Source organism: Nematolebias whitei, chromosome 4, assembly GCF_014905685.2.
Source record: "Nematolebias whitei isolate Nwh7 chromosome 4, NemWhi1, whole genome shotgun sequence".
In the NCBI taxonomy this organism is placed as follows: Eukaryota; Metazoa; Chordata; class Actinopteri; order Cyprinodontiformes; family Rivulidae; genus Nematolebias; species Nematolebias whitei.
Window position 1 is genome coordinate 4,076,605 of NC_056501.1, and position 17,739 is coordinate 4,094,343.

Below are 17,739 nucleotides of genomic sequence, written 5' to 3' on the forward strand. Positions count from 1 at the left end.
GATGGTTCCTCACACACTAACATCATCAGGATGGTTCCTCACACACTTATATTTTTATTTATTTTACAGAAGCGAAAGTTTCAACACCTCTAAGCAACATTTCAGAGACTCAAGACATATTGTTCAAGATTAATTCACTTTAATTAAGAACAATTCAATAAGATATTAAAATAAATTTAAAAAAAATGGGGGAGTGGTGGTGCAGAGGTTAGAGAGGGCGGGCCGGCGATCGGAGGGTCGCTGGTTCAAATCCCTGGACCAACACTATCAAAATGTGGGTGGAAAAGGTGAAGCACCCAAACCTGCCTCCACCCTCACCCCACTTAGGGCTCATGAGCAAGGTCCTTAACTCCACCCACCCACCCCCACCCCTGAGCTCCCCCCCCCCCACACACACACACACACACACACACACACACACACACACCACCACCACCATAGACGCTATAGGGAAAAATGCAGGGCATTACTTTCCCCTTTGGGGATTAATAGAGAACAATAAAATAAATAATAAAAATGTAACTCATACAAATTTTACAATAATTATTCCCAACAGAGATATTTAATGTTTTTTATCACCCCAGGATACAATACATGTTTTTAGTTTATTCAGCTCGTGATGTCCACAGATTTAACCAACAAAAGTTTTTTTTATTTTATTTTTTTTATTAAGGACATTATGGAAATATACACCATTATATGATAAATATTTCCTAAATTATTATTATTATTATTATTATTATTATTATTATTATTACTCTGTCTTGGTGACTTTGCAGTGGAGCAGAAACTCAGACGCAGCTGAACTTTGCAACAGAGTGCACGCTAGTCGAGGGAACAGGAAACCAGCCCCCCCCCCCCCCCGCTCTTCCCCCTCCTCCCCATCCCTGTCCTCCTCCTCCCTCCTCCTCCTCCTCCTCCTCATAGCAGCGAGGCAGGCAGGCCAAGTGGCAGAGTGCGGCTCAGCCTCGACAGCGGTGCTTCAGCCCGGGAGGGGGGGTCCTTCGCTCCCATGTGCGCCGCCGTGCCCGCTGGATGTTGATCTCGCGCCGCGCGCCTCTCCACGAGCCCCAGCAGCAGCACCATGTCCAACCCAACCCACGACCCGTTCTACTCCTCTCCGTTCGGACCTTTCTACAGGAGACACTCGCCCTACATGGTCCAGCCGGAGTACCGGATCTACGAGATGAACAAGCGGCTGCAGGCGCGCACGGAGGTGAGCCCCGCGCGACCGGCCCGGACGGAGCCGGCGCCTAGCACGCGCCTGTTTCTGAGTCGAGTTAGGAGGGTCCAGTCCGGGTTAGGAGGGAGGGAGGGAGGGGGTGCAGGAGCTGGAGGGGGACACCAGGTCCGTCAGGCAGGAGGTTCGGTGCCAAAGTACCAAACATTCCTGCGGGAAAGTGGAGCTCCTCAAGTCACTTCACTGTTTCAGATGCGTTCACGTGTCCAATTAACCAGGTGTCACCTGTGAGCCACCTGAACGTGAAGGCATCACCTTTATTCACCACATGAACCTTCTCAGTGCAACTTGATAATCTTTCATTCCCATGGTGTCTTTGTCTAAAACAAGAAGTCAGAGTTTCTCCTCTGACAGGAAACAGTTTCCAGAGGTTCATGATTCATCCTCCGCTAAATGAAACGTCCTCACTGAAAGTGCTCCTGACTGTGAGTTTGTGATTGCAGGGGGATGCATTAATTTCATGTCGGTGTGCAGATGCTCGAAGTCGTTGCTGTAAACGTGTGTGGCGTTCAGTGTCATCCAGCCCGAACCTTCACTGATCCCTCTGCATGGCGAGCATCTGTCTTCAGCAGCTGCTCCGTCATCACAAACCTGCAGCTAAAAAGTTCATCTGACTGTCAAGTTCTGCTCGGAACGAGAGCGACGAGCACAGGAACGCTTGTTCTGGCTAATTTCAACAATCTGGATTAGGCTACAGGTTTTAACATTTGGCTCTTTCATCGTGCTTCGGATGATTATTAACCTTCATTCGACACATCGGTCCATGCCATGGAATAAAAACAAAACGTATCACGTGTCATCAACTGTTTGGGCTATTTTTGGCACATCCAGGCAATTTTTCCAGCTTCTGTAGAAGCTTGAGGAACAAGAACAAATGAAAAGTTTGTCCTTCTTCTTCCCAAACGTCCCTCAGCAACAGTTTTGTGACTCGTCCAAAACTTGAAGATGCTCTGTAGATGTTCACGGTAACGTGAGTGATTTTAACCACATCATCCTTATCAAACTGTGTCTAATCAATAAGTGCATTGGTTCTTAAAGTCATGAAAGAGCGAGATGTTCTACACCACGGCTCTCGGGCCAAATCTGGTCCGTGTTAACGTTTTATCTGGCCCCCCAAGATATTTTATTTCTTCTCATTTTACTTTAAAACAACACCCTGATAGTTCATTTGGTGCAGATTTTTCTTGTCAGCCAGAAAAAGGTTGGATTATTCCATAATCTTGGATTTTGATGGGAAGAAGAGGACTGATCAAACTCTTGTTGATGATGCTGGAACCATCAAAATGTGTCGGGATCGTCTGACATGGTCCCGTGACTCGGACCAAGTTTTGAATATCGGCCTCCTCTTGCAGCCGAGTTGGACACGTCGGATGTTCACAAGTCAAATTAAAAATGTTTTTTAATTTTATGATTCTTGAGGGGAAAGTCACAAGAAATCAAAATAAGAGTCTTAAATGGTTAAACGTAGTTCTTGTTTCCTGCCTTCTTAACATTTGTACTCTTCTCATGACGGTTGCTCAGTGGGTCCGAACCTGGACAGTTAGCAGGTCACCTTCATAATTTATATAAAAATGATCGTGCAGTTTGAAATATTGACACTAAAATCCCATTTTCTTGAGACGCAGACGCTCCAAGTGAATATTGGAGTTTTTCTCCAATAATGTTGGAACCGTTTTGCAGGCCGGCTCCAGCTGAGCCCCAGCAGCCGCCTGCAGAACGATGCTGACTTCTCTAAAGAGGAACTTTGAGCAGAGGCCGAGCCAACGCTGCTGAGATGCAGCAGCCTCGCTCTCATGCATTATTCATGCGGAGCCCCAGTGGACCTCAACTCCTGGAGCACACACATCCACACACCGAATGCAATCACGAACACACTCGCACACGTCCTCTAATGCGTATATGTGCACGTGCACGCGCTTCACAGGATGTTTGTGTTACAGACACGCATTATCTTCACCTATAGGGCAAAAAAAAAAGAGTAAATAACGTGTTTTTGTTCAGATTGTTGCTCGTAGCGTCTGTTTCTTCAGCGTGCGTCGTGTCTCCTCACTCATATTCTTATCGTTGAATTAAATACAGACAACGAATGCAGAATAAAGAAGTCTCGTCTTACAGCAGATAAATAAGTGCCTCAATAGTTGCAGTTTGAAGCCAGATGTGCTTCAGCTCAGGCTTTTAAAGAAAATGATGCATTATCACATGATTATGTCAGTAAATAAAAAAATGTAAAAATAATTCCTGATGATAAACAATGTTTTTTTTTAGATTATGGAAAAAGGAGGAGGGGAAACGTTCAGCTTTCGGACGAAGCCGGATGTTTACTTCCTGTAAAGTGTTGTTAGCTGCAGGTCCCTTAATGATGATGCGTGCACGAAGAATCCTTCTGCAGCCTCCGTCACCGCCGAGCTGCGGCTGCTCGCTCCGAATCCTCTAAGACGCGTTAGAACAGTTGGAAACAGAACCGGGATCAGAGGCGGGTCACGCCGAGGCTTTTTACACATCTAACAGTGATATAAATCCATATTCATTTGAAAGAAAACGCTTAAATTTGTCATTTTTTCACCACCATGTTTTGAGTCGAAGCTTCATAAATAATGACACTTCTGAGAATTAAATTCAAGTTTTCATTATTAATCTTTATCTGATTTATTGCTAAAAATTCAGCTTTAACACGGATTAAAAAATTAAAAAACAGGCTGAAATATAGCTGAAAAGGAAAAGCAAGTCTCAATCAGCAGAAGAAAGCCGAAAGAACACATATTTGCTGAATTAAGATTAAGCAGGAACGAGCACAAAAATTAGGACATTAGCTAAAAAGCTAAAATTAGGAAGAAAAATAGCTAAGTACCTGAAAAGGCAGAAAGAAACAAACTACAAGATGGAAGCAGAAGAGCTGGAATTAGTTAAAAAATGTGCAATTAGCTGAAAAAGCTAAAATTAGTATAAAACAGATAAATAATAGCTGAAACAGCAGAAAATGCCGCAACTAGCAGAAATAAACAGAAAGGAGCATAAAAAAGTTATTTAGGCTGAAAGTAGCAGAAATTAGCATGAAAACCTTGAATGTATCTGAAAACCGTTGAAATTAGCTAAAAACGCTAAAAAGGTAGCTGAAAAGGTTGAACAAGCTTAAATTAGCAGAAGAATGAAGAAAGAGCATGTTTGCCCAATTAGACTGAAAGAAGCAGAAAGGAGCGCAAAAAAGTTGAAATTATCTGAACAAAGTTGAAAACACATCAACTGAAAAGTAGCTAAAAAAAGCAGAAAGAAGCTGAAATTACCAGAAAGAAGTGGAGAGAGCACATTTTAGCTGAATTAGGCTGAAAAAAGTTGAAATCCATCCATCCATTTTCTTCTGCTCATCCGGGGTCAGGTCACAGGGGTAGCAGCCGAAGTAGGAAGCCCCCCCCCCCCCCCCCCCAGCCTTGGTCCAGCTCCCCGGGAGGAATCCCAAGGTGTTCCCAGGCCAGCTGAGAAACTAGTCCCTCCAGCGTGTCCTGGGTCTTCCTCTGGGTCTCCTCCGGATGGGACGTGTCTGGAACACGTCACCAGGGAGGCGTCCAGGAGGCATCCTAACCAGATGCTCGAGCCACCTCAACTGGCTCCTCTCCACGTGGAGAAGCAGCGGCTCTACTCTGAGTCCCTCCTGGATGACCGAGCTTCAGAGCCCAGACACCATGCGGAGACATTTCATTTCGGCTGCTTGTATCCATGATCTGTGAAAAGTTGAAATGTGTGCAAAAAATGTGGAATTAGCTGAAAAACTTGGCATAAACAGCTAAATAGTAGCTGAAATAGCAGAAAGAGCTGAAATTGCAGAAATGGCTGAATGAAGCATAACAAGCTAACGTTAGCAGAAAGAAGTTAGAAGAAGCACAAAAAATTTGTAGTTGGCAGAGAATCTGAAAGAAGCACAAAACAGCTGAAAGTAGCTGAAAAAAATGTTTAAATTTGCAGCAGGAAGCTGAAAGAAGCTGAAGCTGAACAAAATGTGAAAGGAGCAGTAAAAGGTTGTAAACGCATCTAAAGATTGAAGGATGTAAAATGAGCTCATTTCATTTTCTATGAGGAAAAAATATATATCAGAAAAGGCTAAATATTTCAAAAAGCTAAAGCTGCACCGACACCAGAAGTCACAGCAGGATTGTCCTGAAAGAGCCGAACGCTTTGCTTCATGATTTGTTGAAATGGATTAAAAACGGTGGGACGAGAATCGCGCTGAAAAACGTACGGAACAAAAATGGATCATGGAGTGAACGCTTCATAAACTTTCAGACAGAAGCTAAACTTTAACTTGATGCAGCAGGAACGACACAAATCACTGCAAAACAACAACGACCGATCGGATGTGATTTCTGTGAAGAACTTTAGTGGCCGCTACGTGTCATTTTATGAAGGGATTTCAGTGAAATATCATGTTGTCTTAAGGCGATGTTGTATAATTGTAAAGGTGACATCATCAAACTAAATCAGCTCCATGAAACGGTCGTGCTTACATGTTCAAGTCGAGACTTTCTTTAAAAATATTACGAAGACGAACAAAACGATAAACGGACTCAAATGTACCAGAACAAGTTCTCGTGTTGGGTTTTTGGCGTAAAGTGACTATTTGTTCTTCATAGTTTGTTGATTCAGTCAGGAGGATCTTCAACCTGCAACCATCCGTCACTGCCGGGACAAATTCACTCCCAATCATTTGCTCTCCTGTTGGTTTTTAATGGGGGGGGGCTCGGTTTGGCACAGTCTTTTGGAAACGTGCTCAAGGACTTGACTCAAGCTGATGGAAACGATCCAAATTGTCCTGTTCGTAGGTGGGCCTTCAAACTTTCGGGGCTGCTGCTGCTCGGCTGAAACAAGACGGGCACGCCTGCGGCAGGTTAAAGGCCTGGCCCTCCTTAAAGCTCAACGCCCTCCACCTTTCCTGCCAGAGTTTTGGGCTAAAATCACTTTATGTTGAGAAAAGACTGAGGAAGTGTGACCTCATGCAAATGTCACACTCAGATTGTGTGTTGTGAAGAACTCTCAGCTACTACCACATTGCTTTTTTTTAGCTTTATTATCTATAATATGGACCGTTATCAACACTTTTGTGTTGGCTAATGTCAATTAGCTGTAGCAGCCATCTTGATTGGTATTGACTCCAAAAGGTAACGAGTTGTAAAAGTCTTCCCAGTGATGGCTTTCTGCCAAGTTCATTAAAATCTGTCGAGTGTTTCAGGAGATATTTTGCTAACAGACAGGCAGGGTTGATTCCAAATAGTAGCTACAGTTTGCTAATTTTAGCTTTCAGCTACTGTTTTGATCGTTTTAGTTATAAGCTACTATTTTGCAGGATAGTTTTTGTTATTTATTTAGAATTCAGTTAAAATTGTATTTTTCAACACATTTTAACAAAGTCGTTCAGCTCTTAGCATCACGTGCACAATTATAACGGCACGTTGTTAAACGTGTCGTCTTTTTAGGTAGAAAGCGATTCTGAGAATGAAAACCTTTTTTGATACTTTTGAAATGAACACATTGAAACTCTAAATGTTTTACTTGTACAAACACTATATATGTATTTATCATAAAACCAGACCTAAAACGATAAAAAGCATTAAAGCGAATTCCTCCTCTGACACTGAACGCAGCAGTTTTGCAGGTAATTCTGACGAAACGCCAACATGGATGTGACATCATTTCTTCTTTCCATGACTCCGCTCAGTCGCTCAGGAATATGCAGATGGGTTTTGGCGTCTCCTCTCAGTGGGAACCTTTTCACCTGCCCCGCAGGTCTCGTGCGGATAATCACGTGTTTGTCCGGGCTCCGCGCTGACCTTTGACCTGCTAACTGTGCTGCAGCTAAAGCAGCACATGCTCCTGTGATTACTCCGGCTCTGTTTCTATCCCAACCTTATTATCTGCTCCATTCATACTTATTACCTGCCTGGCTGTATTTCTGCGTCAGACCCACTGCTATCCCATTACCTTCATTTTAGCGAACGTGGACCTGCTCTGACCCGGCAATCTAAGCAGGCTTTGATGTGGGTTTGATGCCATGCATACGGTGTGACCACATTGTTTCGGTGCTGTCGCTCCGAGGGTGCAGACCCCGGCGTTCGGAGGCGGCTGCGGTGATTTGTTGGGGAATTTGACACTTAAGCGTATGCAAATGAGGCAACGGATTAACATTCAGAGGAGGAGCTTGGTCGACCTCAGCCGGTGCGAGGCCATTAGCATAGAGGACATTAATATTCAGAGGAAGAGCGCGGAGACGCAGAATAACACTGTAAGTAAAACTACAACACAGAGGGTGAGACGGGAGGAAAACAAAAGCATTTTAATGGAGGTTTTGTGCTCGTACCTTCAGGGCTGCTGCAGCTGACCGGGGCTCTAATGGTCACACTTCCTCAGCTGATAGACGAGCGATCAGTAACAATGATTGGCAGGCCTTTTATTGGATTCTTGTGTCTATTGCACATAGTTAGTCTCATTCTCATTATTTAAATGGGCCCGCAGACCTGACTCATTGGCTTCACCGTGGAACTGAAGGAACTGGAGTGTTCATTATGGCAGAATCCCTTGTTACTGTCACGAGCAAAGTGGATCTGTTCCCATCAGCACGGCAGGCCGGATTGACATGAATAGGCTGATGGTGAGAGGGTCAAGTTGGTCCTGAGCTGCGAGGATTAAGGACAAGTTGTGTGTGTATGTGTGTGTATGTATATGCATATATGTGTATATGTATATGTATGTGTATGTATATATATATATATATATGTATATGTATGTGTATGTATATATATATATATATATATATATATATATATATATATATATATATATATATGTGTGTGTGTGTATGAGAGAGATCCTGTTGTTTAAAAATGTATAACTATGACATTTGTCCAACTCACTTGTTTGTGTTTATCGTTCTATCATTGGACCCCCCGTTACGCATGTCTGTTTTATTATAGTGTTTAAAGGGAACACTCATATTAAGCATTCAGTCCAACAACAGTGTAGTCTCAGAACTTATCGGCTCCACATCTGATCTGACGTGTCTACATCACCTGGACACACGGTTTAAATTCGGTGAAACGTAGAGGAGCTCCAGAGAGCTGAGGAAACGGCTTTTAGGACATGACGGCACTCTTCACCAGGTAGAAATCGTTTTGAGTTTTTAAACTTACTGATTATTGCGACGCAACCTTTAGTGACATCCAGTTGAAATCTTTGCAGGACTGAGTCGGGGAGTTTCTTCTTTCTGTCCGAGACCCGTACGAGTCCTGAAAAAGTTACAAGAAAAGAATCACGGCGCTGGTATTTTATCAGTTTGTTAAAACGGGGCAGCACATGGCGGCTCAGTTGGAAGAGCTGTTGCCTCCTAGTGAGAAGGTTGCCAGTTCAAATCCCGGCCCTGGACCTTTATGGGTGATGTTTACATGTTCTGTCCGTGTTGCGTGGGTTTTCTCCGGGTACTCTGGTTTCCTTCCACAGACCAAAAACATGCACGTTAGACTGACTGGTAACTCTAAATTGTCCCTAGGTGTCCCTGTGATGGACTGGAGACCTGTCCAGGGTGTCCTCCGCCTCCCACACAGTGATGGCTGGACATGGGCACCAGTGACCCGTAAAGGAAGAACCTGGTATAAGAAAATGGATGAATGGCTAAAATAACCTTACAAAAAAAATAAAATAAAAAAAGGTATACACATAAATCCATACAACAGTAGAAACATATACTAAAGCTAAAAAACAAAGACCTTGCCAAGTAACAAGAAGTATAAATTACTTTAATCCTACCCTTCATCTAGTATTCTTTGGAGAAAAAAAATCAGTAAATGTTTTATTAATAGCTTGATATGATGTCATTTAAGGGACACATTAAATTAAATAACTTTACATAAAAACAACGTACCATAAACACTGACCTAATAATTATTCATAGAGTAATTCACTGTTGTTGAACAGATTGTTTCTTTTGGACTGACTGGACATTAATTAGTTGGGAATGTACTTTGTGAGTGTCATTAAAATTCATCCAGTGGCTGAGGAGATATTTTACTAACAGACAGGTTGACTGTAAGTTGTTGCTGCAACAGTCACGTACAGCGAGTGACATTTCAAGTAAGTTTTGTGAAGGACTCGTCTCCAACACCAAAGATTTGGTCAATTTCTGTAAAATTAACTGAATCGTAACAAATTTTCCATAACGGTTGATTAGCTGTGGCGGCCATCTTGTGCTCGGACATGAATCTGTTTCATACGTTCATCTGAAGACCACTTTCTGGAGGTTTGATCAAATCTGTCCAGTGCTTCATGAGATGTTTTGCTAAAAGAGACAAATTCACACAAAAACACGATCAAAAACGATATCGTCCACTTTTATCTTATAATAAATATAATAAATAAAAACTGCAGAGACCTGATTTCTCTGCTCAGTCAAGGAAAAGTTGAAAACACTCGATCTAATCCACAGGATTAAACTGTTAAATCTGTTAAAACTGTTAAACAAATGAACGTTACACAACTTACTGAAGGTTGTGCGGCTCGTAAATTTGAACGTGCACAGAAACCGTAAGGAACTCTCTTAAAATCTGAACTTTTAAAATGAATTTATACAAATAAGATGTAACCGTATTGATTTGGAGTTTCTGCTTGTGATCCTTACTTTACAGTAAAAACGAGTCCGCAGTAGATTTTCTGACGTAAATCATAAATTAATTTTTTCACCAGCAGTTTAGTTCTTTTCTGATTAAAAGAAGACGAGCAAAGAAACATTTACCATTTCAATAACAAATTATTTTTTATTCCTAAATGATCGTTCTTTGTCCATTGCTGCGTAGTGGAGGTTTCTTGCATTTAGTTTTGTTTGTTCGTATTTTAACCAATAGTCCCAAGTATTGAACAAAACACACATTATTCATGGGGTTCCCAGCCTGATGACACGTGATGACAGATGAGTGAGGTGCCGACGTCTGTTTTGGTCGTAAAAAAGGTCACTATCAAAAATTGGGTTGCCACATCAAAATCCAAGATGGCTGCCACCTCATGTAAATGTAAACTGACCACTCTGCTCATTTGAGGAAACTACACTTTCTAGTTTTTGTATTGCTTAAAGTATAGTTTCCTCCAATGATCGGGGTGGCCAAGGCCACCGTAGATTGATATCTACATGTTTTTATTGCAGATAAAATTCATCTCAGCTCGCCAGCACCCGTCACTCTGCGCCGCTTTAGACTCACCAAATAAATAAAATAAAAATGAGAGAACTGCCTGTTATTCTCCACAGTGTCACTCCTTCCCTCTTTGAGTATCTTGAATTAAAAACATTTAGGTTTACTTCATTCTCTGTTCAGTTCCAGTCCAGAAAAACACTCGTCTCCAAAACGACATTTAATATTCAAACCATCAGCGACGGGAACATCAGCTCGTTAAAATGTAGTAAAAAATGCCTCGGAGTTAAGAAACTAGTCTCACTTGTATCAGTTAAACTTTTATTTTATTTACTCTTTAATCATTATTTTAGTTTAACCGTTGAAACGGAGTTTATGACTTTACGTGAAATGCTCATTTATAGGATTTTATTGTTAACGCCCAAAGTTGAAGCCACTAATGGTTTTTGCTTGTGTCTGTATGTCTATTTGTCTGTTGTGTTAGTAAAATATCTCATAAACCACTGCACATGTACAACTGATTAGCATTCAAACAAACACAAAAAACACAAACCTTGAAAAAAAACTTGCAGAAATAAAGCAAACAATTAGGGTGGTAGTAGCTGAGACTGATCCTCTGCACACATTTTAAGAGCTGAGTGTGATATCTGTTGTTGAAACTTTACTCATACATATTGGAGTCAGCTGAGTCCGTCTGTTAGCAAAATATCTCATGAATGAAACTCTAAGAAAGGAATCCATTAGATGGATACCTTTTGGAGCCAATTCAAAATGGCTGCCACAACTAATCTACCGTAGCTAACACAAAATGGCCTTACAGTACCTCAGTCAAGTTTACAGTCATGTGGCTAAACTTTGGTGTGGTAGTAGCTGAGAGTCATCCCAGACTGCACGTTTTGAGATAATCGGAGGTCTGACGACATTCATTCATTTATTTAGACACGTCAATCCCATTGAGCCTCGAGGACTCGTTTACAAGAGAGACCTGATTTCAACAAAGAATGATGACAACAATGGACAACAACAACAACAATGGACAGTTATAAAAAGGCATACAGATGTTTTTTTATAAGATTGCAAAAAAAGTAACAACAGCTAGATTTAACAGTGTGTGAAACTGGACATACCATATTTTTCAGACCATAAGACGCATTTCAAATCCTTTAATTTCCTCCAGCATCGACATTGGGCCTTGGGTATTAATTCTGGTTGCGCTTACTGACCTCAAATTGATTTTATGTGGTAACCCTGAACAATGTTGAGAGTTATTGTGAATGAGTTGAATAAAGTTTGACTTGTCTCTTTTGTTTCGCGTAATGCGCCTTATAGTCCGAAAAATACGGTGTTATTTACAAGTGTCGATTAAAATGGCTGTAACTCAGTTCCCTCTCATGACTTGATGATTTTAAACAAAAATATGACGGTACACACAGACATCTACACCTCCAGATGCAGGAAGAGGGCCACCTGCATCATGAAGGACCCCACTCACCCAGCACACACTTTTTGCCCCGCTCCCCTCAGGAAGGAGGTTGGGGCGGCTGTGACTGAGTGGTTGGAGCAGTCGTCCTCCAATGCGAGAGTTGGGGGTTCGAATCCACCAGCAGTCACATGCCAAAGTGTCCCTTGGCAAGACACTGAACCCCTCATCGCCTCTGATGTGTGTCCCATCAGTTTATGATTGTGATCTAAAGCTCTGATTAGTCTCTTTAGAATGATTTGTTCAATTAGCTTTGTAGAGGTCTAGTATAGAGCTGTATGAATGGGTAAATGAGGCACAGATTGTTGTAAAGTACTTTGAGTATCTTGAAATAAGATAGAAAGGAGCTGTATAAGTACAGTCCATTTACCATTTAAGGAGCATTAAGTGTAGAACCACTAGACTGAGGAACAGCTTCTACCCTGAGGCTGTTAGACTCATGAATCTCTAACCAGAATAATCACTGTGAAAAATATCACATCATGTTGCTGCTGATCTGTTTCATGCTGCTGCTGATCTGTTCCATGCTGCTGCTGATCTGTTCCATGCTGCTGTGTTCATTCGTACTCATCTGCTCACACAGACTCATGTTCGTGCTGCTGTTTGGTATATTGTTGTTGTACTAGTGCTTAGTGTATTTTTAGTTAACATTTTTCTTAGTTCGTATCTTGGCTCTTATTACTGTTTTTCTTTTACATTTTATACTTTTGCAGGATGTAACTTGGACCCTTTGTGCACAATTTTGTTCACACCACATGTAGCCCATGTTGTGTGAATGACATAAAGAACATTGTCTCCTTCAGTCATTGAATAATAATGGTAATAATAATAATAATAATGATAATAATAATAGTTTGTGACAAACCAAATCTGTAATATGAGCTATTTTAATGATTCATGTCTGCTTTTGTTTGCTTGTGAGTTGTTGCTTCGAGCTCTTAAATTAAAACAAAGATGTTTCATAGTTGTATCATTTCGACACAAAGGACTGAATCGCATTAACTCCTGCTTCCTTTGGCTACATCCCCGCCAGCCTCCTCGTTGCTAAATTAAAGAATAATAGCAGTAAAAGGTGAGCAGACAGGCCGATCGTTTTGAAGGGACAAAGTAATCTCATCTACAAAAAGCTGGTGTCAGAGCTGAGTACTTCATGGCTGTTTATTGTTTTATTCTTAGAAAGCTGCTCTTTGGTGTGAAATCCCCAAACAGAGACAGAAAAACCTCAAATTCAATTTACAGGTGCAATTTAAAAACCCAGTCTTCAAACTGGACATGTGTCAGCCTCACAGACACAAACTGGAAGTTGGTTCCACAGGAGAGGAGCCTGAGAACGGAAAGATCTTCCTCCCATTCTGTCTTTGGAAACTCTAGGAACCACAAGGAAACCTGCAGTCTGAGAGCGAAGTGCTCTGTTAGAAAAATATGGAACAATAAGATCTGTAGTATAAGATGGAGCTGGGTTGTTGAGGGCTTTGTAGGATTTTGAATTGTATTAACATGAAAACTGATTCAGCACTCGGCTCTACTGTGGCTAACATTCAGATGTTTGCTCATAGAGAGACATTTAGGTGCATTTATCTTAAAATGTAGTTTTACAAGTAGAGTCCGAGGAGGTCCTGCAGCATGTAGGATGCTCTGAGAGGATGTTCCCAGAAAACCATTTGAAACGAGAGGAAAAAAGGACCTTTGGTCAAATCACATCCAGCAGGATGCCGGGACAATGGACCCACCTTTTTCCTGGCTCTTTCCCTCGGTTCCTTCCAGGCTGCTCTGTCGCTCAGATAACGGCGAGGACAGACGTGCCTGCGGTCCGTCTATGTCCTGTTGTTCTCTGTTCCACGGGGTTTGTTCTGAAACACAGAGGTCGCAGGCTCAGATGTTCTGCTGACCATCTGTGAGTGACATGCAGAAACCTCACGATGCCACCTAGAAATATTTATCTATTCTGACACACAAAACTCAAAGAAATTCTCTTCAACAAATCAGTTAGATGTATTAGACAGGCTTTTTAGAATATATATATATATATATATATTTATATTTATAATTGCTAGTCCCCTAAATTTGACTTCACCAATTATTGCACTGTCTGTAATTGGATTTAAATTGGACTTTTTAATTTTTTTTATACCAACACGGAATGATTTTCACTGTGACCTGGTGCAATACAAATAAAACTGACTTCAGTTTAAAATATGCTAATGGCTAATAAATGTATTGAAGCACACAGTGACTTAAAAAAAACAACCTTTATAGCTTTTAGATAAATAATGAAATGTTACAGTTTGTAGTGGTTTAAGGGAATATTTAATATCCAACAGGTGCACAGCATGTACCTGTGTACACGCACGGTATCTTACAATTATGAGTTTTTTTTGCTTGTTATTGCATCTCTTGTGATATAAAATAAAAAAATACCTTGAAATTGAACCTTTACACATGCACAACCAGAAACGCAGAGTCTACAATGATTGGTTTAAAGATCTTTAACAGTTTAAAGTATGTTACTCTAAAGAATTATAACTTTTACAAAATAAATATGTAATTTTTGTACAGAATAACAACTTTGAAAATGAAACATGGGAACATAGGTAGAAAATAATTTATGAAATGTGTTTTTTATACGACAGATATTTGTGTAATGGGCAGCATTATGTGGCGTCTGCTGCAGAACAGACAGGAAAAACTGTGGAAAACAGAAAATTGGACGTTTCTCTACGAGCTCGTCTCATATCTGCGAATAAAGACGACCGTGACAGTTGTGCAGACATGATCTTGATTATCTGAAATAATTACATACATGATTACTTTATAATTATAGCATTGGTGATGAAAAATGACAAATGTTAAAGGGAAGAAAAAAGATTTTATGATAATTCTTTATTGTCTAAATCTTTGGTGCCCTCATCGTCTGGTAACGATACAGACACGGAGCCGAACAATTAACTGTTCAGAAGAGATTTACGGGAGTCGTTGTGCATTGATTTTTATTGTTGCACGCAGCGTACTTGTTGTTGTGTGTTTTCAGCAGTAGATGCAGCAACACAGACAGGAGCAGGTACTTGGGGTGATTTTCACCAGCAGCTCGGCTCTGCTTTGTGCTGCTTTCTGGCTGTTTCATCATTTTGCAGATCAGCTATTTGAGTCTGATGTAGTTTCCTGCTAGATGAGCTGAACTCAGTTATTCTGAATAATGATGGACTACAGACTGTTTTACTTCTTTTTTTATTCATATTCACAGGGAGCCTCGCTCTGCCTGCACGCTCCTCTGTAGCGTCCAAATCCTTAAGAAGGTCTTTGGTTAAAGAAATGTGCACATGGCTCAATATTTGCATTACTGGAGTGTGAGACCCCCTCACACTCCAGTAATGCAAATAATACAGACTTTTACACTTTGGCCTATTTGGACAACTTGAATTTAAGAAGATTATTTTTACCTTTTTTAAGGTTGTCATTTTTATTTGTTTGCGTGTCCTAAATTATGCAGAAGGTAACGGAAGTAGACAGAGACAGAAACACACAACACAAAACTGATTCTTCCCTCAACAGTTTACTTCAAAGTGGAACAAACCAGTTATGTTGGTGGTAAGATGGTGTCTTTGGCACGCCCCCTCCTCCGACGCCGACCCTCTTCCTCGTTGACAGTCACGTCAAACTGGTACTTCTTAATACTTTATTCTTAATAATTCTTTAAAACGTCTTCAGTTGATCCAAAATGCTGCTGCCAGAGTCTTAACTGGAGTTACTGGGAGAGATCACATCGCTCCAGTTTTAGCTTCTCTCCGTTGGCTCCCTGTGAAATCCAGAACTGAATTCAAAATCTTACTTCTAACCTACAAAGCCCTCAACAACCTAGCTCCATGTTATATTACAGATCTTATTGTTCCATATTTTTCTAACAGAGCACTTCATTCTCAGACTGCAGGTTTACTTGTGGTTCCTAGAGTTTCCAAAAGCAGAATGGGAGGAAGATCTTCCAGTTCTCAGGCTCCTCTCTTGTGGAACCAACTTCCAATCTCTGTCCGTGAGACTGACACATTGTCCAGTTTTAAGACTTTCCTTTTTGATAAATCCTATAGTTAGGGTTGGCTTGTTATGCTGCTATAGACTTAGACTACTAGAGGACAAACTGACCTCATTTCCTTAAATGAATTGTTAAAATTGAATAGTTTTCATTTGATACTATTTCTATCTTAACATGTGATTCTTGACCTGCCATTGTGTATCTGTTCTTCTCAAACCCAGTCGGTCAAAGCAGATGGTCCTCTTGTCCTGATCCTGGTTCTGCTAAAGGTTTCTTCCTCATGAGGGAGTTTTTTCTTTCCACTGTCGCCTTCATGCTTGCTCAAGATGAGAGTTAAACTCAAAGCTGCTCCTCAAATAAATAATCTTAAATTATTATTTCATATATGAATGTTTCTGTTCAGTGCCTGAGACGACTTCTGTTGCGACTTGGTGCTTTAGAAATAAATAGAATTAATTGAATTATGTGTGATAATTAATACCATTTAAACTGTCTGTGATTAAATATATATATTTTTTAATTCAGTGGATCTTTGATTTGGTTTGATTCATGACATGAGACTAGCCTGAAACAGATTTTAGTTCTTCAGATCCAATGAGATGAATTTACAGTTAAAAGGCAACATATCATCCTGAAACCAACGAGTTACTACATTTATTAACACAGCTGCTTTAGTCATGTAAAGTTTAAAATTTAATGTCAAAGGGAACAAATGTTTTTCTTCCGTCTTGCTGACGGCATGAATTAAAATGTAATCTTGTTTATTGTTCCATCTGTCTCCTCTTATTGTGTTTAATGCTTTGAAAGCACTGCTGGTATTGTGCGTTTTCACAGTTCATCTTTAAACGCATCAATCCACAAACGGTTAAACAAAAACAGCAGGACTTTTATTCTGACGCTGAAGACGTTTAAACGTTGCGTGGCCTCTAATTGTTCCAACAGGTGAGGATCAGGTGCTAACGTGAGGGCTGCAAAGGAAATTCAACTGAGTGAGTTTGATGTGATCCGGTGTTGATGCTTCTCCTGTTCTGCAGACAGACGTGAGTCCAGGTTGGTCTGATGAGGTCAGCAGAAGAATGGATGGATGAAAAGATTTTAAATAAAATGTTTAACTTTTAATTGAAGCTTGAACACAGTTCAAAATGGCTACCACAGCAAACCAACCTGAGCGTACACATAATTTCAATAACTCTGTGAATATGTCGGATACATTTAAAACTCGTGCAAGATCAAACTAATACCTCCACTCCTAAAAAAAAAAAGATCTTAGTCTAAAACTTTGACATAAAACATCATTTTCATTAATGTGAAATATAAAGAACTGTCTTTAGTTTTTATTTTTGTTACTGATGTGAACCGAAGTGTCACTTTTTATTGATATAAACTGAAAACAGCTGATCTACACTAATCCACTTTAACACAGAAGTTTAAAACCCACAAGAGCTTCCATTATAAATCTGATGGTTCAATAATTGAACATTGGCCTGTCACGATAAACAATAAATCAATTAATCTCATGATAAATGAAAATTATTTATCTCATTTTCATTTATTGGCTTTATCATTTCTTCGTGTCTCTCTCTTTCTGTTGAAGACACTGGACGACAAAAGGCTCCGGTGCTCTTCACTGACCCCTCCCATTCTCTTTTATCTTTAAAATCTGTTTTAACCGTCTAAAATTGCGTTTTTTTGAATTGTTAAAACCAGCTAAACTACGAGCTAAGCTAACAGGCCGACCTCAGGAAAAAAACCTCCATCTTGTCAAAGCTCCAAAATTCACAGTTGAAACTTGTACCTTTGTGTAAAAAGTTGTTTTTCTCTGCAAAAAGAAGCTGAG

The 17,739-nt window shown here is 40.5% G+C and overlaps 1 protein-coding gene across 2 annotated transcripts in view; it reads left to right on the forward strand.

Moving 5' to 3' along the window:
* Positions 1 to 929: 929 nt before the first annotated feature.
* ldb2a (LIM domain binding 2a) overlaps positions 930 to 17,739 on the forward strand; it is a 123,435-nt gene continuing 106,625 nt past the window's right edge. For both annotated transcript variants that reach the window (XM_037675154.1, XM_037675155.1), the window contains exon 1: positions 930 to 1,216. In XM_037675154.1, coding sequence (XP_037531082.1) covers positions 1,085 to 1,216 — 132 coding nt within the window. In that variant the 5' untranslated portion in view covers positions 930 to 1,084. The remainder of the gene's footprint in view (positions 1,217 to 17,739) is intronic.